Source organism: Oncorhynchus keta, chromosome 9 (assembly GCF_023373465.1).
Source record: "Oncorhynchus keta strain PuntledgeMale-10-30-2019 chromosome 9, Oket_V2, whole genome shotgun sequence".
Taxonomy (NCBI): Eukaryota; Metazoa; Chordata; class Actinopteri; order Salmoniformes; family Salmonidae; genus Oncorhynchus; species Oncorhynchus keta.
In genome coordinates, this window is record NC_068429.1 from 43805606 (window position 1) to 43828513 (window position 22908).

A 22908-nucleotide genomic window follows, 5' to 3' on the forward strand; every position below is an offset into this window, starting at 1 on the left:
GATTGATGCCCACATGAGTGGTGCATGGTTACTCTGCCTGCAACCTGAATGGTAAGAAAAATAGTAGGCCTACCTCAGAATATTGGACCTTTGGCAACATTTTTCAATATGATTTATTTAGCAATATTCCTGTGAATTGAACATGTTTTTACAGTGACATAGCTAACGCCTGATATGATTGAAACAGCTTCCGGGAAATCATAAACTCTTGGTAGCATTCAACATGGTTATTTTGAAGGGGAGATCCGCGCGTCTTCAGTTATGTCTGCAACCGTGACATATTTACTGCCAAAGTTCCAGTTACTCGCGCGGGTCTCAAGATAGTAGTCTGTATATTGGAAATCGTGATTATCCATCGTTTCAATCATTAATAAATTAATTACTGCTAGTTGGTATTTTTGATGCTGTGATAGAAAGGCCTATGCGTTTTTAGGATGATCATCATGAGTCAATGAGACAAGCATATTGTCTTCAAGGTCCTAGAAAGACCAAATTTGGGGTGAGAATGAGATGTCATGTTGATTTTGTGTCAAATTTTCCATTGATCCTCTTGCAGAATCAAACTTTTCCGTTGAGATTTTAATCCGTCAGTAATCGGATATAAGAAACTATCCCTAATATTAATATTTATTATAATAGTCAAGCTATCAAATAATAATAATACATTGACATTAGAGGCCTAATAATAAATTGGACTGTAAATAAACGACCTTTATTTTGTGTCTCGTTTGAAATCTTCTCGCCTATAGTCTCGCAAAGTGAAAGAATCCTAAATAATAAAGTATAGCGTGAATAATTTAACCTTAATAAACCTTTATGGTGCATAATTATGTTGCAATTAAAAAATAAAATAAAAACATGATTCGATGAGGTGCTATGTTTTTAATGACTGTCTTCTTTAGAATGACTTTACAAGAAAGATAGCCAGTTAAATCACTTCCGGAGACACTTTGTTTTGTATGATGGTTTGTGTGAGGAATGCAGAAATAATAGGCGAATGTAAATATGCAATAATAAACACACATTAAAAGGAACTATTCAACACCTAAATAGTTATTTTCAATTCAACCTAAATCATAAAGGATTGACTTGAACCCACATTATCCAACATCAGACTTACTTTAATTTGGAAATAGGTTATTTATTACGACCCATAACAGAAATTGACAAGTGCCAAAACTCCATTATAGCGGTGCTGTGTCAGAAAATTGGTGTCCATGAACCGTACCCTATTCGCAGCCACAATACAACAAGTTTACCCTCCCCCCTCCAATCCTGGAGCGCAACTAAACTTTCACTCCAGACGAATTGCGCTTGGAGAGACCGTACCCTAACCTGCTCTCACTCGTTGTGTCTCGCGTTCTTGCAGATCTCGAGCAAACCTGCCAACCCATCTACTTCCTGTAGTCAGCAATTCCATCCCTAACAGAGGGAAAAAAAGGGAAGGAAGCATTTTCTAAGTGTTCTAAATAAGGCGTTCTGAAGAGCAACCTCCACTTGGTCGTCCGTCTGCAACACCCACGAGCTTCATCGTATAGATGCCATAACTGTTTCTCATGTTTTATATCGCATGTGTGCTGGGAGGCCGTTGCATCGATCGTGGGTAGAAGTAAAAACACGCCGTGGGTTCAAAACAAGAAGTGTAATTAACCCTGCAAATCCATGGCACGGAGAATACAATAGATGCGCATATTTTCTTGCATGAAAGTGAAATCAGTTCAAACTCCGAGCTTGGGAAGGGAAGGGAACTCGACTTACGTTCTATCAGAATCCCAAGTGCGTTCATGTATTGGAAAAATGAGGTTTTGGCCCCTCTACCAGAGGGAAATAAGTTTTTATCCGAAGGAATTCCCTCAAAACAGGTAATGTGAAGAAAACAATAGCCTACAGTAATAGCCTATGCGTAAAATATATGCGTAAAAATCATTTGGATATGAAATATTGCTTTCTGGTTTAGCATGCATGTCTAAGATACCCACATAGTATTGGTTGATACCATTGTATAGACTACACTAGGATCTTACTGGTAATCTATCTGCTGTCATCATGTTGCTTTCTTAACTGCAACTGTTTTTATGTGTCTTAAATTGATATCATAAGAATCACTGGTTGTGTACAAAGATCAGCTGCGCCTCGCGCCATGAAGAGACAAGCGCGTCTATTATGGAGTGTGATTCGCAGTCCACCCTCTTCAACATGCCAATTCGCCAGAGAAGAATTAGATTTTAATTAGTGCCATTAAAAATCAAATTTGCCATTCTTTGGGTGGCCCGTTGCCTTTTCTGATTGACAGTTGAAATTGACACTCCGGGTCTCCTCTTATCGTGCGCATTTCAAGCTATTTGTAATTGCAGGTAGTTTTTTTCGGTTCCCTGGATTGCGAGGAAAACACGATTACTTTAAGAGCCATGGGTTAAGTGCAGAGAAAAAATCAATCCAAATTGAAATAGCTTCATTAAAACGGCAGCTTTTGTTGCAGGGCCCTAAATACTCCACAACAGTTCAAATCGGGAGTTATTGTTTGAACGCTTTATATAGCTTCAGGGCTGCAATGTCTCTCAAGGAGTTCATGGCTGGAGATGGATAGTACGTTAGCCGCGAGTTGACTTCGACTTGCCGTTGAATCTTGTCTTGTAGGTGATTTCTCCAGAAACGCCGCAGAGTACACCGGGTGCCTCGCGCTGCGTGGAAGCCAAATACACACACGTCATGGTGAGAAGTTATGTAAACGTTTTAATGCATTATTTGCAATGTGTGCATTGCTGTTTATTATTATAGCATCTGAAGCTTAAATGATTGCCATGCGTAAAATGTAATGTTATTGCTATTAGTTTTCTATTGCCTGTCAAGTATTTATGCAACATATATGTTGACGCTGATAGCGAGCCTGAATATGCTTTTCTATGCTAAAAGCATGACTTCGGTCATGAAGTAGCCTATAGGCTGTAATATGTCAAATATTTTGGTCCAGATGCGCTTAAAATGTATCCCTGTCCTTATTCTTGACTTGTTTCTCGTGCAGTCTCACTCGGACGGAGAATCGCACCGATCGAACATGGAGAGGGAGGACACGCGCTCCTCCCCGAGTCCCCCCTCTACCCCGTATATCTGCTCGCCTATCTCCACCGCCTCCTCGGTGGCGTCCACCGGGAAGAACGTGTGCGCGAGCTGTGGTTTGGAGATCCTGGACAGATACCTACTCAAGGTGCGAGTGCGCGCGTTATTGGTCATGAAAAGGCTAAAACCGCACGAGCATAGGATTTATGTTTTTGCGAATGTAAAACAGATATGGAAAATCCCTTTGACTTGTTTTAGTTTTTACAACTTTACTAACATGTTTGATGTATTTAGCCCAAGCTACATCCACGTTGACTTAATTATCTTCCTTAAATATTAATACGAATATAAATTAAATCATGCTCCGAATTATGAAACCCTGAAATAATTTAGTAGACTAAAGTGTTGATCTTCTGAAGCTCCATTGTTTTGAACATACTATTTTATTTCTAAAATAAAAGAAAGGACAGTAGCCTAGATAGGAAAGGGTCATACATCGTGTTATGTTTTTTATGTCTTTCAAATTCACATCAAGAACAACGCCCGGCCTCGCTCTGCGTGCTACGGAGTAAAAAAAACAACTGTCTGGGAGTGTTTTTCAGAGTTGCAGGAAGTGTGTGTTACTTAAATCTAAGGGGATCATTATTCTGCTATCTGTGCTCCATTTCTTTTAAGTCTTTATATGGAAGCGATACATGTGGAAACTATTTTATCAGGAAACGATGCATGTTCATTTTAAATGCATAGCTATATTCATTTTTTAAATCGATTCTTTATAGGCTATTTATCTTTAAATGATTTGAACATTTTGCTTCTATAAAAAAAATGAAATCCACTCATAGAACAGACCCAATGGTCCACTCCACCAAAGCTCGCTGTATATATATATATATATATATATATATTGTGTTTAATAATCTATATGCCTAATGATGCAAGGACATACCCCTTTATTTTGCACATGGCACATTTTATTATATGGAGAACGAAGTAATAATATAATATTTGTGTATATCTTAATGTTGACATTTTATTAGTTTCCTTTACTTGGTAGGCTGGGCCTACGTTACACGGGCAAACATCGAGAAGAACAAAACAATTATAAGATATATTAATTACATTGACATTACATTTGAATTATTCTTCAACGAACTGTACGGTTTAGGAATCATTTTAACATTAAAGGCAATAATACAAATCTAACAATATTCAAACCTTTTGCCTGGTCTGCGTATTGATGAGTGAATATACAGTCGAGCTGACGTCAAATGGCCCAATGGCCATACGTGTTGATTACATTTTTTTACGTGCACAATCAAATTGAAAGTTACCGGATAGAGGGAAACATATTTATTATAAAAGTCATACTGTCTTTGTAGCTCCACCAAAATATCAACTAAGTCATGGATGTTTTTTTTTATTGTAATATAATCAATTGCAAAGTGCATAATAGCCTACATGAATTATGCTATTTTTACAGTTGTTTATTTTGTTGTTATTATTTGACATGTTCATTCATTTAAATCGTTTAGCCTAGGCTACTATTTGAGCAATAATGTAATTTGAATGATTCAATTTGATTTCACATAGGCTACATACAGACATATTGTTATAATTATTATTAATATGATGACGATGACGATTATTATTATTATTTAAGCTTCTTTTACCACTGTTTTGTTTTGCAGGTAAATAACTTGATCTGGCACGTGAGGTGTCTGGAGTGTTCTGTCTGCCGGACGTCGTTACGTCAACACAACAGCTGTTACATCAAAAACAAAGAGATCTTCTGTAAAATGGATTATTTCAGGTAGGGTAAGTTTTTGACTTTGTTTTCAAAATATTATTATATTATATTATATTAAATATTATGCTTCCGCCTGCCGCCTGTCATACGAAAACTTGCCTCTCCTTTGGGTGATAGTGGACATGCGCATAATTGTATGTGTCGGTGTTTAAAAAGGTATTCAAAAGCTTATAAGCAAAATAAGGGTAGGAGTTAACTAACTTTGAATCCCATTGTTGAGACTACATCGTCGGCCTAAATATTGAGATGTTGTAAAATAAATGTAATTCTGCTGGTATAGGCTTTTGTTATGGGGCGTGTAGTGAGACGTGTTTTGCAGGATTTATAAATTGCTGGGATATTATACGCGCATTTAATGATGAAGATGACATCAATTGGGCGGCAGGTAGCCTAGTGGTTAGAGCGTTGGGCTAGTCACCGGTTGCTAGATCAAATCCCTGAGCTGACAAGGTAAAAATCTGTCGTTCTGCCCTGAACAAGACACTGTTCCCAGGCCGTCATTGTAAATAATAATTTGTTCTTAATTAACTGACTTGGCTAGTTAAATTACATTTTTAAAAAAGCATAACACTGGGCGATATCCATGATTCTTTGCCTTGCAGTTTTGCATAACAAATGTATTAAATTATCTAAAAAAATGATAGTAACAATAAGCGATTGCAAAAGCCCTAGGCCACTAGGCCTTATAACAACAACGCCAACGCCACATCAGTAATAATGACGTTACGACATACAACACGAGTTCATTTGTACAGGTTTACACTTTTTAAATTATCGTCCATGGATCGTCAGCTCAACGTGTCTCTTGATTCAAAAAGCAAAGAGAGATCAACTAATAACAATCTGATTATATAATCGCATACACATTTAGCAGGTGTTATTGGGGGGGGGTGTAGCGAAATGCTTGTATGATACTGTAGTATACAATCTGTTATTCTATTCTTATCTAAACTGCTATTCTATTGTTTATTAATCTAATACATACCAAAACATGTATGAGTTATGACCAAATTTAAATCAAGACTAATCTCTGGACTGATTTCATAAGATTGTCTAACAGAAATCTAATCAAAATCAAATGTTATTTGTGACATGTGCTGAACACAACAGGTGTAGACATGAAGACATGAGAAGATATTCACAGTAACACTTACTGATAACGATTCTAATCAGTGCTACCCCCAAGATTACAATTTGTTGGGCTATTATCATATAGCATGTTGTTACACACTATTTCTACAGTTCCTACACACAATAACACTATTCATCATTGCTTGCAATGCTATTATATTTGTTGATGGTTTCATACTCTTCCACATTATTTAACAGACACAAAATATACATCAAACATAATTGCTTTCAATGCTGCCAATGCTGTTATATTTTCTATAATATTCTATATTTATATATACTTATATTTCACCAGCTCCATTCATATAACACATTTGACACAATATTTACAAATACCTGTAATTACATACATACGCACGCGCGCGCGTGCACCCACGCACGCACGCACGCACACACTGCACGCACACACTACACACACTGCAGAGTAAGAATAACACTCCGCGGCTAAAGCTAAACTGTGAAGTCTCATGCAGCATGCGCGTCTCCAGTGTGTCATGATTGCAGAGCACTCAACACAGAGCCTGAATGCAAGCTCTCAATTGGCCAGGCCTCCTCTCCTCCGCATCCATTTCCAGTCAATGTGAAGTGACTGGCCCTTTAAAGTCGATACTGTGTTTTAGGAGCCGCTGCCTCAGAAGGTTTGTTTTCTGTGTTAGGCTAATAATCTGAAGTGATGCTTCACAAGATGTTTCATCTAAAGCCCTTCACAGAGAGACCCGGTCCCTGTGTAGCACAGTGGATCTATTGAGATAGGAACGTCGGCACTTGTGTCCACGCAATGCGGGCGTGGAGTGTACTTATCAGATCAGCATCAAGGCTTAGACTACAGAACTAAAAGATGTCAATGTCAACCAAGAATGTATTACTTGAGTTTAGTAATGGATGAACACCATCAGAGATACATGCAGGGAGTGTAAACGTGGTATATATATATTTTTGTAAATATGATGATTATGTAATATGTTTACAAGAGAAAATGATCGATACTGAGCTACTATGATTGCAAAGCTCAAATGAGCCATGAGATGGTCTCTCATAATGCAGGATACATGTGAAACACTATCTGACTATAGCTTCTTATTTAATAGCTAGAGGTAATGTTCGTCTGAGTTAAAATACCAAAAACTGTATGCATCCTGAGATTATCACACGGAGTTTGTCATTAATAACTAATTATATTGAACTCTTTTGGCTCAGAATTGTTATATTGTCCCATTCATAATAAACGGTAGAGGAAATTGCTTTACAGCTGAGCAAGGCCATTTATTTAAAAAGGAGATCATCATTGCCTGTAATTTAATTTACTGGCCGATAGGTTGAAATATTCTAATTTACATATTGGTTGATATTTATGGAAGGTGTTCCAGATGATCGAGACATGTTGGACATTCATCTGGTAAAGTTTAATATGGTAAGCCATACACAGACAGTCTGAGTCCACCATACGCCCCCACAATACAACGTGCAGAACCTCCAGCATTTCTCCTTCATAACGAGTGTCCACTCACGTGAGATGCGGGTCGTGTAGTGTTTATGGTGTTCAAAAAGATATTCAAAAACTTGAACAAAAAAAGTGTTGGAACTTAACCGTTGCCACGTTTTTTAAAATCCCATTGTTGTAAGAAATGACGCCCATCTGCTGTTGGAAAGAGGAGTGCAACACTGAACACAATGCAACCCACAGAACCTCCAGTGTTTCTCCTTCATCATTTCCCCCAAACATTCTAAACTGCTCGTTTCTAGTTTTATTTATTTCATTCGGGAATAATTCCACATCTTAAAGACACATTTTTCCTGGTGAAGGACGCAATATTATGTGCCAAACGGCACCAAATCCCCTAAATAGTGCACTGACTAGAGCCCCATGGGCCCTGGTCAAAAGTAGTGCACTGTAGAGAATAGGGTTACATTTAAGACGCTTCCACAAGAGTATGGTGGCATGTTGGGAACATAACTAGAGGCAGAATGTGATTGACTGTCTAACGTATTACTGTGGACATAGTGAAAGGGCTTTAATGGTTCCAAGCTTGAGAGGGAGCTTGGCACTGGAGAGGGAGCCTGGGAACGGTTTATCCCGACAGTCAGTGGGCACGGCGGCATCTCTGTATGTGTGTGTGCGTGCATGCTTGTGTGTGCATGTGGGTGAAAAGTTTCGCACCCCAGGCAAAGTCATAGTCAGTGGGCACGGTGGCATCTCCCTGCTCGGACTCCAATCCCTCAGCGGATGGCAACAGGTCCTGCAGAAAGAGAGGTGCGTGTGTGCAGGTGCGTGTGGTTGCACCAGAGAGGTGAAGGGAGTGACCCTGCTTAGGGGGGGGTGTGATGTGGGAGGGGGGTGTTCTGATGGTAACCTGATACAGAGCCACTGGTCTGAGGTTTATAATCACCAGCAATTAAAGCCTCAAGCCCAGCACACAGTGTTGTCCGGGTCAACGTGTTTCTGAATGTGATTCCTGTCACACACGCAGGAACACACACATGCATGCACACACACATTCACGTGCATTCACTATACATCACACACACACGCACACGCACACACACACACACACACACACACACACACACACACACACACACACACACACACACACACACACACACACACACACACACACACACACACACACACACACACAGGGATCACTATGTCTCTGAGCCTCCTGTTCCAAAAGGTGCTTAGGAAAAATGCCTGATCTTTCTGTCCACAACGGGTGTGTTGTGTGTGTGCATCAGTGTGCGAGCACGTGTGTGTGTGTGTGTGTGCCTGCCATGGGAACCTGCTTATGTAAAACTGACTGTGCCTACTTCCACACAAAGACCAGCCGTGAGTCATTAAGGTGAAGTTTTTTACAACATGGAAATAGTGTATGCATTCTGCTACACAATAATGTTATATGTGACCCATATCAGCATAAGGCTCCCTTGGCCCCATCCCCAACCCCATTTACCCTGAAACCCCAAATACTTCTATTCCCTCCAGTGGGGGGCAGCAATTAAAATAAAACATGGAGGATTTTGTATTGTGAAATGGACATGGTTGGAAGCCATAGTGATGAATGATGGGGCATTGTTGTGGTTGGGACCAGAAGCATCCCCATATGCGGAGTTTGTTTGTTTACAACCATCTTAACCAGTGACTGGTCAGGTGTGTACAAAACCGTCAAACTGAATTTATTGCTCTGCTGCAGAGAGGGTTCGATTGAAACCTCTCTCTCCCTTTTCCACTGTGCAGCTTGACATTCCACCTCAGTGGTGTTTCAACACCAGTGTACTTGTTAGGTGTACTTGTACTTGTTACTTGTTAGGCCTGTAGGAAGGGTTAGACTGCCGTGAGTTCTGAGGACCAGACAGAGCTGGGCGTCACTCATTCCTCATTCTGGCTCTGGAGAGAAAAACAAGGAGATATTTCTCATTTGTGTCAGTCTCTCATCTGGCTCTGGACTGACAGCTGTTGTAATGGGGCGTAATAGCAGGAAATCAGAGTGGGTTTACTCTGCCTAAAGGGGGGTGGTGGAGGAGCAGGGGCAGAGGGGTAGAGGGGCATGGGACAGAGCAGACGCTGTAGTAACTAAAGCCCCTCTGTCAGCCAGGCCCGAAACAGAAACACAGCGAGCCGTGAGCTGCCGTGAGCCGCAGGCCACACAGGAAGTTGCAAAGCACCGCCAATCAGGGGCACCCTGGGATGCTGACACGGTAATCTGAGTGGCCGTCCTCACCGCTGCGTTGGGGTTGGGGCGGTCAGCGGTGCTAGGGGACGGAAGGTGTGTGCGTGTATGAGGTTGGGGGGGGTGTAGCCTATCCAGCCGTCCTCATCAACCCGCCCCGCTGCCAGCCTGCTTCCCGCCAGGCACTGATGAGGTCTCCGTAGAAACTGAGAGGAGCATGCCGTGAGTGAAACCAGACCTGGTAGAGGGAAAAGAGACTTGAGATGTCAGATTGTCTGACAGGAGAAGTCAGGAAGGTAAACAAACACACTGAGGCTCAGGACATCAGGATGTGTCTGTCCTTTACTGATTTAGGAGGAAATGAGGTGTTTTTACCTGGTAGGAAAATAGGGTAAGTATCCTGTTTGGATAAGAAAATATGCCTATATCTCATACCATGGTAATTTTGGTCTTCATAAGGAATGCATGTTGGAATGCTTCCATAATAGGACCTGTGGAAGAAAATGTACATGGACATTTCAATAAGAAATTTGCCCATCTTCAGTACTACGTTCAAGCTCAATAATCTTGGGGATGAATATACTTCTCTTCGGCTGTTGGTAGATGAATGTGGAGCTGAGCGGAGCAGAGAGGAGGGCTGGAGGAAAGCTTTGTGGAGAGAATGTTTCTCCTAAAGGTGATAGGGGATTGGCATGCACCCAGAATAAAAGGCAGCTTTTTGATACAAAGGCATAATTAACTACAAAGCTAGTGAAGATGAAGAAAGATGATGATATGCACACACATGTGTGCATGCCGTGCAAAATAATACACAGACACACACACACACACACACTTCTGTGTTGTGTCGTAGAGTCTGAGGCAGACAAGCTGTCATGGTAGATTACGGTTCCGTTCCACAACATTTCTTTCTGAACTGTCCTCCACAATGCATCATTAATCAACACGCGGTATTCTCAGTACAGAGGGCCATAGATAGTCGGGTTTAAAGTACACAATAAACTCTGGAATGGTTTCGCAAAGTCTGAATAGGCTTTTGTTGTGAGCGGTGTGTATTCTCGCATAATGACGTGTATACTGTGCCTCCGGTCCTTACCCTCATCATTCAGTAGTCCTATCTATGAACTCAAATGGGTGTAGCTGGAACAGAGCATTTTGGGTGATCGGGCCAGGGAAGGAGAGGTGTGTGTATACTGTAGTACTGTGTGTGTGTGTACACCGTGGTACCTTTTCCCAGGGAAGAGGCTGAGACATCCAGCCAGCCAGGTCTGTACAGTCAGTCTCAGACCTGTCTTCGTACGTCGTTGTGTCATTTCTTTGTGGACGTATCCCAGAGTGCTTCTCTTTCAGCACTAGAGTCAGTGGAGCGTGGAAGCCACGCACATAAGAACTCCGACTCAACCTCATGGCGTCATTCTGGAACTGGGATATCCCAAATGGCACCCTATTCCGTATATAGTGCACTACTTTTGACCGGGGCCTACAGGGCCGCTGTGTAGGAAATAGGGCACAATTTAGGACGCCTGGCATTGAGCCGGGGAGATGCTGCCTTCTACCAAATCAGTCTGCTGCTCCCTGCCTGGTCGGCTATGATTGGTGATTGGCTTCCCCCAGCCCCTTATACTTGGCCCTTCACCCCTCATCTCTAGCCCTTTGGGGTTGTTACCATGCTTATGTCACTGTGTTTATGTGAGAGATCTCTGAGCTCTGGAGACGGGGGTCGTTTCCTCTTAGTAGACTGACTCGACTCTCCTTGTCATGCACGCATGAACGCAAGAGAGGACACACCCACAGATGGTCAGGCTAGGGGCCATCTGCAGACCATTAGTACAGCCTTTCTCTGTCCGTCCACATCGGCCCCGCCCTGCCCCTGAAACACTGACTGGGTCAACCCAAATGTCTGGATCTAAACAGGCTGGACATGTCCAGTTCAAACAAACTAACACCTGATCTCTCAAAAGCCTCTTTTATGAAGGTTATGACTATGCCAGTCAGAAACGATCAACTAAATGTAGTACTTCATTGATAGTACTTTAGTTTGTCATATGTGCCCCTCGTTGCATATACTTACGTGGCTAACAGCTGTGATATTGGTGTAAAACATCAAATTGGCTAAATATTCTTCATGTCAAAATCATGACGGTAGGAACATTTACTTTGGCAAAAATGGAGCCCGGATAGCGAGGCCAAGAAATGCAGTGAACCTATTAGTTTGAAATTAAATAATTCTCCACTTCCATTCAACTCATAATGTAAACTGATGGACTGAACAAGCAAAAACCAAATTCTGCAATATTGACAGACCTTCTTTTTTTCCCAAGTGATCTACAGTAGGCTATCTATTAAAAAATACATCAGCATGATTCTCTCTGTCTGTCTCTCTCTTCTCTCTTGCCCTCTTAAAATCAGACCTGAACATGTAATCAGCCAGGCTCCTCTTCACATCTGTAATGTTAGTGCCGTCAGAAGAGCTGATTAGGTTCAGTGTGGAACAAGTGTTTCAAGTTTTCTTTTAAAGTTTACGGTTGATATATGGAAGAGGTAATTTATTGAATTATTTGCAAATCATTGGAAGGTGGGGATACCTGATCTATTAAAGGTCCTGTCTGAATGTTGCTTTTCACATTGTGCATCCATTTAAATTCATGGATTTGACTAGTTCAATTCAGCTATAAACACGGTCATATTTTGTACATAAAGTTGACATAACAACAAGTCTGGTTATAGACCGTTTTTTTGGTTATAGACCTCTATAGCAGAATATTGATGCCCCAGCTCTCCCTCTCTCTCTCTCTCTCTCTCTCTCTCTCTCTCCTTCTCTCTCTCTCCTTCTCTCTCTCTCTCTCCCCTCTCTCTCTCTCTCTCTCACAGTAAGTTCGGTACAAAGTGTGCCCGGTGCGGCCGCCAGATCTACGCCAGCGACTGGGTGCGTCGAGCCAGGGGCAACGCCTACCACCTGGCGTGCTTCGCCTGCTTCTCCTGCAAGAGGCAGCTGTCCACGGGGGAGGAGTTTGGCCTGGTGGAGGACAAGGTGCTCTGCAGGATCCACTACGACACCATGGTGGAGAACCTCAAACGGGCTGCTGAGAGCGGTGAGTCACTGGGCTCTCTCGAACCTGCTCTGAGTGTGGGTTCACTGGTCTAGGGCATCCTATCTCAGTGTTCTCTCTAGAACCTGCTCTCTAAAGTTGCTGTCAAAACGATAACCTACTGTATGTGTACACTTTTATATAGTATACAGCTACACAACACTGTAGGATACACTACGCTACTAAAAAAAGGTGTTATCTAGAACCAAAAAGGGTTCTTCAACTGTCCCCATAGGAGAACCCTTTGTTGAACCCTTTTTGGTTCCAGGTAGAACCCTTTTGTGTTCCATGTAGAATCCTTTACACAAAGAGTTCTACATGGAACCCAAAATAATTATACCTTGAACCAAAAAGGTTTCTCCTATGGGGACAGCCCAAAAAACTATTTTGGAACATAACACTGTGATGTAACTGTGGGGATAACAATTATCACTGGGAAAACTCTAAATGTAGCTTTTTCCCCTCTCTCTTTTTTTCTGTCTTTCTCTCATTCTTCCCTATCCTCGCCTTTCTTTCCCCCTGTCTCTGTGCCCTGGTGTCTCAGGCAGCGGCATCACTCTGGAGGGGGCAGTGCCGTCAGAGCAGGACAGCCAACCCAAGCCTGCCAAGAGAGCACGCACCTCCTTCACCGCTGAGCAGCTGCAGGTGAGTCACAGAGGAGGGAACCACATGTCCCTGTCTCCTCATTTTCTATTTCCAATAATAGGTCAATAACAAATTTTGAATTATTTTACAAATAGGCTGGGGAATATTAGTGACTGTCTAATGGTCGTCGTTGGCAACATTCGTTCATTTCAATAGGCTCCTTGTAGTTTAGCTCTGCGGTGGTGTTACATTGTCATTTCTGGACACTGATACTCCGCTATTTGCTGATATACAGCCAAAATAGCTGAGTCAGTGAGGTCATATATTTCTAATAACTTATGTACAATTCCCAGGTGATGCAGGCTCAGTTTGCGCAGGACAACAACCCCGATGCACAGACCCTGCAGAAGCTGGCGGACATGACGGGTCTCAGCAGGAGAGTCATACAGGTGAGGGTCCAATCACGCCGTCTCAAAGCAATGATCTAAATACGTTGTAAGTTGCTTTGGAGTGTATGCTAAGTGTCACATGACTCATGGTGGTAAAAACAATGAGAATATAAGAATATGAGAATAACATGTCATATGACAGCTGGTAACATTGCATTTTCATAGGTTTGGTTTCAAAACTGCAGAGCAAGACACAAAAAGCATACCCCCCAGCACAGCGGACCCTCGCAAGGCCACCCCCAGTCCCGGATGCCCCCTTCGCTGCCCGACGACCTGCATTACTCCCCCTTTGGCAGTCCTGAGAGGGCGCGTATGGTGGCCCTGCACGGATACATCGACAGTGAGTGTTACGTTGGTTAGTCTCTTCACTACATCCTCACAAAGCCCTCTACTCTGCTTCACCAACTCCCCTTTCAGTACTTTCCTCCTTACGTCTCCTCTCCGAGGAAATAAAGGAAGACGGATAGAGGTATGAAGAGCGATAAAAGAGGAGGGATTTGTCCTTGTCTACTCAGTAGTGGCTGTGCTTCGCTGTGTCAATAGGTCACGTTTTCTAACAATAAAACAAATTGTACTGTGCTTGAGTATGTTCCTTAACCGCTCCCCCATCTTGATACTGTGCTGAACTGAGTTATAATATTTCACGTGTGTCCCTCTCTTCTGTTCCACCAGGCCACCCGTTCTCCGTTCTAACGACACAGAGCCTGAACCCCCATCAAGCCATGTCGCTGCCCCAGCTACCCCTCAGCCGCTAACTAATGTACGCTGCCGCTGCCCCCCCACACCCTCCCCGCCCCAACCTCTGACCCTTGAATCCTGACCTCCCATCAGCAAGATGACTTAAGGAGAGGATCAAGATTTGAGAAGCTCTCTACTCTTGACCTCTCACCCTTAACCACTCGGACGGAGAGCGAAAGAGAGAGAGACTGCCTCATCGACTCTTTTCCCACGAACAGGATTATGATTATACAGCCAGTCTGACTGTTGTCATGGAGGATGTGAGCCCTTCCTTTTGCTCACTGGGACTTATTCAAGGCCAAGACACATTGAACCAGACTATGAGCTCCTTGTGCAGAGCTGGACTGAAATAACTCCTCTCTCCATCCTCCGATGGGGGTGACGGGACCAGGCTAACAGGAATACAGCCTCATGTGCGCTGTCTAATTTCTGAAGATTTACCTATGAGGGGGGAAAAAACGACAAGGGATTGGACTTGTGAGCTTTACAGAGGACACGGAGGTAAGAAACCTCCCTCCTTTCTCTCTATGATGATACCATGAAGGAATGCGAAATAACTGAGTTTTGTTGTGGAATCTGCTTCGAACTTAAAATTAGTACGATTTTCTTTTTTATAGTCACAGCTGTTAGTATTGGTATTATTTGAGATCATGTGGTAATCAGCTCTTCGTTAATACACTGTCATCAGCAGCCTTCTGTACAGGATATAAGCCTCAGATGAGGGTAGATTGTGTGCCTTATCTTATCCATGATAAGCAAACAGAACGACCCTAATACGGTTGTTTTGAATTATGACTCATTTCCAGGCAGCTGAGGTAAAACACCACAATTCACAGAGAAAACGAAAAACTCAAATTCATTAGGATGATTTAAAAAAAATAGTGGCAAGGTGTAACTTTACATTTTTACTGGTGAAAGTATTGAAATACAATTTTAAAAAATTGTGGGGGGTGATTTTAATTTTCACCATATCCTATCCTCATGTGCAAAGATAAAAATAAATGTATTATTATAATATGGATATGGATATTTCAAACATTTGACGCTCCAAATTGTAAAATGAGGATTTACAGTAACAGCCTTGTGAGGCGTTTGGCATTGACATATCTCTGTTAAATGTTGAACAATCACATTTGAGTATGAGAGAAAGAGAGGGAGGTCTGAAATATGTCACCCGATAACCTTCCTCCACTTGTAAAGAAGGACTAAAAGACGATACATGTCACATTACATGTAATCCCTACCCTTTTTCTAACCAGGTGTACTGTCACTAAATTATCATTTATGTCTGTGCAGGACCCATGTCAAGTCAGTGTTTTTGTTGCTGTCTTCTACAATTAGTCCAGCCTGTGTGCTTCACTTCTATGGGGTGAAACGGAGATGTGGTACAGCGGACTGGGGATATGATGTGTATATAGACGTTTGTTAGCTGGTCAGCCTGGGGAGAGGGAGATTGTGTGAAACTGTAACTTTTGTGTCTTGGCTGTGGAGTGGAGTCAGTGAGGAATAGGATCCTGTGTTTACAAAGGGACTAAGGGAGACAAGACCTCAATGTTCTCGTATTTATTGAGACAATAGCCTGTAAGCACTTTTTTTTCCCGGAAATTGTCAACATTGTCTTGTTTTATTAAAAAAAATGAAATGAAATCGAAAGTTTATTTGATTGACTGTGCATCACATAAATGTTTTGTGTACTAAATGCAATAAAATGGACTTTAAAATGTGACATTTGTATTTTTATTTTGACTAACAATTTGATGGAAGAAGCCCTTTTAAGCCCCTAATCCCAGACAATCCACTAGCAAGGACGCACAATCCACACACACTAGAGCCAATTTAGAGCCAATTTAGAAATAGATCTGGGGAAATCAGTGGTTGGTATCAAGTGATCCTGAGGGGCTGAACAACTGATCTCTGTATGCTCGCTATGTATTATGCTACTCATTGTACATTTGTATATACAGGGCACTCAGAAAGCATTCAGACCCCTCGACTTCTTTCACATTTTGTTACATTACAGCCTTATTCTATCATGTATTCAATCGTTTTTTTCCCTCATCAATCTACACACAATACCCCATATTGACAAAGCAAAACCTGTCTTTTATCATTTTTGGCAAATTTATTCAAACTGAAATATCACATTTACATAAGTATTCAGATTCTTTACTCAGTACTTTGTTGAAGCACCTTTTGCAGCGATTACCGCCTCGATTCTTCTTGGGTAAGACGGTACAAGCTTGGCACACCTGTACTTGGAGAGTTTCTCCCATTCTTCTATGAAGATCCTCAAGCTCTGTCAGGTTGGATGGGGAGCGTCGCTGCACAGCTATTTTCAGATCTCCCCAGAGATGTTCGATCAGGTTTCAAGTCTGGGCTCTGGCTGGGACTCTCAAGGACATTCGGAGACTTGTTCCGAAGACACTCCTGCATTGTCTTGGCTGTGTGTTTAGGGTCATTGTCCTGTTGGAAGGTAAACCTTTGCCCCAGTCTGAGGTCCTGAGCGCTCTGGAGCAAGTTTTCATCAAGGATCATTCTGTACTTTGCTCCATTCATCTTTGCCTCGATCCTGACTAGTCTCCCAGTCCCAGCCGCTGAAAAACCTCCCCTCAGCATGATGCTGCCACCACCATGCTTCACCATAGGGATGGTGCCAGGGTTTCTACAGACGTGACGCATGGCATTCAGACCAGTGTTCAATCTTGGTTTCATCAGACCAGAGGATCTTGTTTCTCATGGTCTGAGACTCTTTATGTGCCTTTTGGCAAACTCCAAGCGGGCTGTCATGTGCCTTTTACTGAGGAGTGGTTTCTGTCTGGCCACTCTACCATAAAGGCCTGATTGGTGGAGTGCTGCAGAGATGGTTGTCCTTCTGGAAGGTTCTCCCATCTCCACAGAGGAACTCTGGAGCTCTGTCAGTGTGACCATTGGGTTCTTGGTCACCTCCCTGACCAAGGCCCTTCTCCCCCGGTTGCTCAGTTTGGCAGGGGGGCCAGCTCTAGGAAGAGTCTTGGTGGTTCCAAACTTCTTCCATTTAAGAACGATGGAGGCCACTGTGTTCTTGGGAACCTTCAATGCCGCAGAAATGTTTTGGTACCTTTCTCCAGATCTGTGCCTCAACACAACCCTGTCTCGGAGCTCTATGGACAATTCCTTCAACCGCATGGCATGTTTTTTTCTCTGACATGCACTGTCAACTGTGGGACCTTATATAGACTGGTGTGTGCCTTTCCAAAGTGTCCAATCAATTGAATTTACCACAGGTGGACTCCAATCAAGTTGTAGAAACATCTCAAGGATGATCAATGGAAAGGATGCACCGGAGCTAATTTTCAAGTGTCAAAGCAAAGGGTCTGAATACTTATGTAAATGTGTCAGTTCTGTTTTTATTTTTTAAACATTTGTCATTATGGGGTATAGTGAGTAGATTGAAGAGGGAAAATAACTATTTCATCAATTTTAGAATAAGGCTGTAATGTAACAAAATGTGAAAAAGCCAAGGGGTTTGAATACTTTCCGAAGGCACTGTAAGCCTCTGCGGGTCATTCTGGTGTGTGTGCATTTCCAGTCTCAAATAGCCGCCTGTCTCATTTAATAGCCAATAATCGGCACACGTTGTCAACAAATAAACGCCTGTTTCAAATAAATGTTATTGTTCACGAGTTAACTTTATTGAGCACCATTGAGAGTGCTCAAAAGTAGACAAAGGGCAATGGGTGTGTTATTATAATGTTTATACCGGTCACAATAAACAGTATGGTAGACTTCACAACATTTTTCTGAGCAAAAGCCGTGTGCATTAAGGAAATAGACACCTGGCGGTTGTGTTCAGTGATTGAAAAGCAAATAAACGGCCGGGCTATTATTTGAAGTATTATGGTATGTCCGGTGCGTACCTGGTTGTGTGTGTGCATACTTGCATGTCTCGGTGTGTCAATTTGTGTGTCTGTGTGTAAAAGTGTGTGTGCCCGGCGCTGGGCAGGAAGCAATCACAGGCCGATGGCTGAGCTGGCGGGTTCTTCATGGGTCAGTGTGCGCAGTAATGACTCATCTCCTCCCCTCTTCTTCTCCACCACTCTGCAGCTGATTCGTCCGGCAAGCCCAGCTGAGCGCCATCACAGACAGGAAGCCACTGTCAGGCTGCATCGTGAGATTGATCCTCAAACCTAGGTCCTGTTTCAAAGGGCAGCTTTAGCCGAGACAGACTAAAACGTCCCACTCGCAAATATACGCTTGTCTGTCTGGGCGAAAACACTACAGCACAACATTATAGTAGAAAATGCAATTACTGGATCCAAAGCCTTATATTGAGAAATATAGTAAGGCACCTAAATAGAAGCCTGACTGAAACAAAGCCTATTGGAAACAGTATATTGTGCTGATGGATATCTTGCATAGCCTATATAAGAGGGAGTCATATTTCATGTTCATTTGCATCCATTAAGCTGCTGAGTCTTCGAGGACACTTGAGAGAACAATCTGACACTGATTACATTGGCCTGCACTGGTAGTACAGTCTGCACCATGCAGAGAGAGCAGAGCAGGGACATTTAAGGACAAAACATTACAAGTAAACAAAAGGGTTTACAAGTTAGAAATCAAGGATTGGTGAGGGGGGTTCTCTCAGGCTGCATGAAAATGTTTGACTAAATGAGTGTATTCTTCTAGCATGACTTCCTCCACATATATTTCATTTCAGTAGCTCACATGTGCTTCACTGTGTTTTTTGTGCATCTGAAATAGGCTTACCTATTTTGTTTTTATGTATCTGGTCAAATTAAACCTATTTAAAATAAAAACGAACATGTAGGATTTTTCAGATTTCACGAAATATAATTCACAGGTAGGCCTGTATGCACCACAGTTGAACATTCCATAAATGAGCTGCCTTTTATTTTATTTTTTTCCGCTCAAGCCTGCAACTCAATGTCCAGTTCTGAAATGTGGCCTAGAATGTCCAACGATCTCGTCCCAGCTCTTCCGACAAGTGGACACAATCCACTCATGTTCATAGTCATCTGCAGGAAAATAGAAATAAGGTCCGAATAATAATAATAGGGTCAGAATAAGGCAACAACCTTTTAAAACTCTTTTTTAAACAGTCAATTCCTCTAAGAACTACAAGTCTAGTATAAACAAATAACCTATTCTAATAGCCTAGTTCATAAAAAAACGTTTGAACATATAATCAAGGGAGACGGGGGAAACGCCTCTGGACTGGAAGCAGCATATCATTGTCATTCAATTCGAGCTTCTGAAACGAAAACATTCAACTTATAAGTCCCGTTCACATCTCCGTCAAAAATCAAGGTAACAATTAGGAGAAAATAACTTCTTAAATCACACACACCAAAGAAATGTACGAACATTTTTTTTACAAGGATGACTCGACTACCAAAACAACAGATAATATATTGGTTTTCATATCGTTAAAACTGAAATTAGGTAATCGTTGCAGATCACCGGGTAGCCAAGGAGGCTACAGCTTCTCTGTTGGGACTGAATCGGGGCGTCGCAGCTGCACACACTTGAGTGCTCACCCTGTGGAACAGTGTGCGCCGGGCCCATTGTTGGGAACAGGTCTGAAGCTCTCGCCTGATTGTGTGTAATTGCCTGCGATAGTCCTAACAGCCACTCCGTAGGCTCTCTCGCCACTCTACCTGGCTCAAGCGTTCGGCAATTGAAATCACAGTTGCGCCCTGGCCCGGAGCCGTACCAGGCACCACAGCAGCTGCATACGAAACGAAGGCTATCCATCATTTTTTTTTTGTCGCGTTGTGTTGCCTCCCCTCTTTGCAACGGAGGTCACCGTCAACAAGGACATCTCATCACTATTTTAAACCAATTAATACCTCTGCACCGGTTTCTGTTGGTGGCGAGGCCTTAGCACTGCAATTACCGTTTCCCTGAGCGCTTATGGTAATGAGATAGAATTCACACATTTTCATTTTTTTTTCTGTAATTTCCCCTCCTAGGATTGTGATCGCTTCACAGAGCGTTTAAGTCAATGCTAAATTGATACCTTAATACAATTCTATTTGAGGGCACAGGTGGCCACCATAGTTCGATGCAATCTGAAATAAATGGAAATTCAGAATCTAAACATTTAACACTTCATGTGTTTTTAAATTCTTTGCCTACTGTGGATTTCTTATTTAAACCTGCAATAAAGCCTTCTATAATGAATACTCGAAATAGTTTAGGGGCTTTAATTTGCATATATTAATTATTGGGAAAATAATTTTGCCTACACACAAGTAAAAAATATATATATTTTTAAAAACCCAAATGGATAATAAAAATATTATCCACCAGATCCAAATGATTTTAGCCTGCATGGTTGAATTGTTTTGTTCATTCGTCTACACATGACTGTCATGTAACAAAAAAAAAGATGAACTTTAAAAAACAAGTTTTACACTAGGGTGATGTCAGCATTAGTGGGACATTAGGTGTAGGCCTAGTGGTACATTTGTGTTTTAGAGTACTGTACTATGGTAATATTGCAAACCACAAAACTGTGTATTGGGTTGTTGCTGAATGTGTTCTGTGCATGAAAAAAAATGGTTTGGTTAGGGTGAAATCATTGTTTTGTGTGTGTGTGGTCAGGTTTCCTAGATGGGGTGACCAGTTGAAACAGCACTGAGATATCAGCTGATGTAAGAAGGGCTTTATAAATACATGTGATTTGATGAACAACCCCCATAGATATGAATCCTTATGCTACAATGATAATGTTGTCATTCTGTCAATTATAATTCCACAATCTAGCTTTGTGTGTTAAAATGAATAGTTATTAGTAGTTCTTTCAAATATAATAACAATTCATGTAAACAGTTATATTTTATGAACATTTGATTTATAGTACTTTTTAGCTGTAACAAATGCACCAAATTAAGCTTTAAAACCATTTAAAAACATTTCCTGCATTAGATATTCTAAAATACATTGAAATGTTGTTTTAGTTGTTCATAACAGCTCTGAATCGATTTTAGACTACATATAGCTATATATAGCAAATAAGCAGCATAGGACAATGGTGGAAGGAATTAGAGGGACACAAGGCGAGGAAAGGAAAAGTTTGTCACAAAATGTTTAAAACAGTGTTATTTACAAGCTTCTACAAAGGCTTTTTGATGAAGTGTGAAATGGGACACAAATGTATTACTAATGAAAAAAAATGTGTCCCAGTTAATTTACTAAAGTGTCCCACTAACACACGCTTTTTAAATGTATTTGACCTTAATTTAACTAGGCAAGTCAGTTAAAGAACAAATGAATATTTTCAATGATGGCCAAGGAACAATGGGTTTACTGCCTGTTCAGGGGCAGAACGACAGATTTGTACCTTGTCAGCTCGGGGATATGAACTTGCCACCTTTTGGTTACTAGTCCAACACTCTAACCACTAGGCTACCTTGCTGCTCCACTTTAGCAAAAGTATGGGTGTGATGTTGTTTTAGGGGTTTGTAGCATCCACTGAATGATAAATGATCAAGTTGTTTCATCAAAAATGTGAACAAGACCTTACATGAAATAAACATTACTTGAGAAGGAGCAAACATAACAACACCAGAAAGTGTCCCACTCATACATACTTCACCCTACATGTAGACTATATTGCATATTATAAACTGGGTGGTTTGAGCCCTGAATGCTGTTTGGTTGAAAACCGTGTTATATCAGACCATATACCACAGGTATTACAAAAAAAAAAACTTTTTACTATTCTAATTACATTGGTAAGCAGTTTATAATAGCAATAAGGCACCTCGGGGGTTTGTAGTATATGGCCAATATACCATGACTAAAAACGGTATGCTTTGTGCCTACGAACAGCCCTTAGCCATTGTATATTGACAATATACCACACCTCCTCGGGCCTTATTGCTTAATTAAATGTCAGTTGGCACATCATAAACATGACATTAATGCTACAAATATTTTCTTGTTGGTTGTCTTCCCATACTAATTCTGCCTTTCCCCCCCAGCCCTTACTGAGACTGTTTGGTGGTGTCTATAACTGGATATAACGCGTTACCCAAACTCTCTCACAGAGAGGCTCACCCACGAGCAGCAATGTAAAAGGGAAACGATAATGGCTCCTTGTAAAAAAAAATTAAAAAAAGAAGGTGTTTCCTGTCAACTAATGCAGCAGAAACACTTAACAGTGTTAAATGCCTGTCAGATCAGCTTGACCAATAGATCAGCCAACCAGCCAGGTTAGTTACTTAACGCCTGAATATAGTTGACGTCGGAGTTGTCATTATTCTGGGAGAGGTTATTTGTTGGAATGAAAATAATCTGAGTGGATTTACAATTGGAGAGGAGATTCAGTAAGTTTCAGGATTCAGTAAAGGACCCTGTGATATTACAGCAAACAT

General features: G+C 41.6%; 2 protein-coding genes across 6 annotated transcripts in view; one reads left to right on the forward strand and one right to left on the reverse strand.

Moving 5' to 3' along the window:
- Positions 1-1309: 1309 nt before the first annotated feature.
- On the forward strand, positions 1310-15477 carry lhx6a (LIM homeobox 6a). 4 transcript variants are annotated; one of them, XM_035776731.2, is made up of 9 exons: positions 1310-1862; positions 2638-2712; positions 3023-3205; positions 4746-4867; positions 12535-12755; positions 13297-13397; positions 13691-13786; positions 13952-14141; positions 14459-15477. In XM_035776731.2, exons 1-9 carry the CDS (start codon positions 1785-1787, stop codon positions 14539-14541), a joined length of 1149 nt encoding a protein of 382 aa, XP_035632624.1. In that variant the 5' UTR covers positions 1310-1784; the 3' UTR covers positions 14542-15477. The 4 variants fall into 4 exon arrangements, 3 of the variants coding, with proteins under 3 accessions (XP_035632624.1, XP_035632626.1, XP_035632625.1); XR_004826468.2 differs by having other exon boundaries at positions 1375-1862; positions 13972-14141; XM_035776733.2 differs by having other exon boundaries at positions 1377-1862; positions 13972-14126.
- Positions 15478-19336: 3859 nt separating this feature from the next.
- Positions 19337-22908, reverse strand: part of morn5 (MORN repeat containing 5) — a 40344-nt gene continuing 36772 nt past the window's right edge. For both annotated transcript variants that reach the window (XM_052525952.1, XM_052525951.1), the window contains exon 5: positions 19337-19542. In XM_052525952.1, coding sequence (XP_052381912.1) covers positions 19448-19542 — 95 coding nt within the window. In that variant the 3' untranslated portion in view covers positions 19337-19447. The remainder of the gene's footprint in view (positions 19543-22908) is intronic.

What these genes read in the sequence shown, in the direction of transcription:
- lhx6a (XM_035776731.2), top strand. Translation starts at nt 1,785, where the DNA reads ATGTATTGGAAAAATGAGGTTTTGGCCCCTCTACCAGAGGGAAATAAG. An exon ending in CCAAATACACACACGTCATG is followed by an intron (nt 2,713 to 3,022) that starts GTGAGAAGTTAT and finishes TTTCTCGTGCAG; the next exon opens with TCTCACTCGGACGGAGAATC. An exon ending in TGGACAGATACCTACTCAAG is followed by an intron (nt 3,206 to 4,745) that starts GTGCGAGTGCGC and finishes TTTGTTTTGCAG; the next exon opens with GTAAATAACTTGATCTGGCA.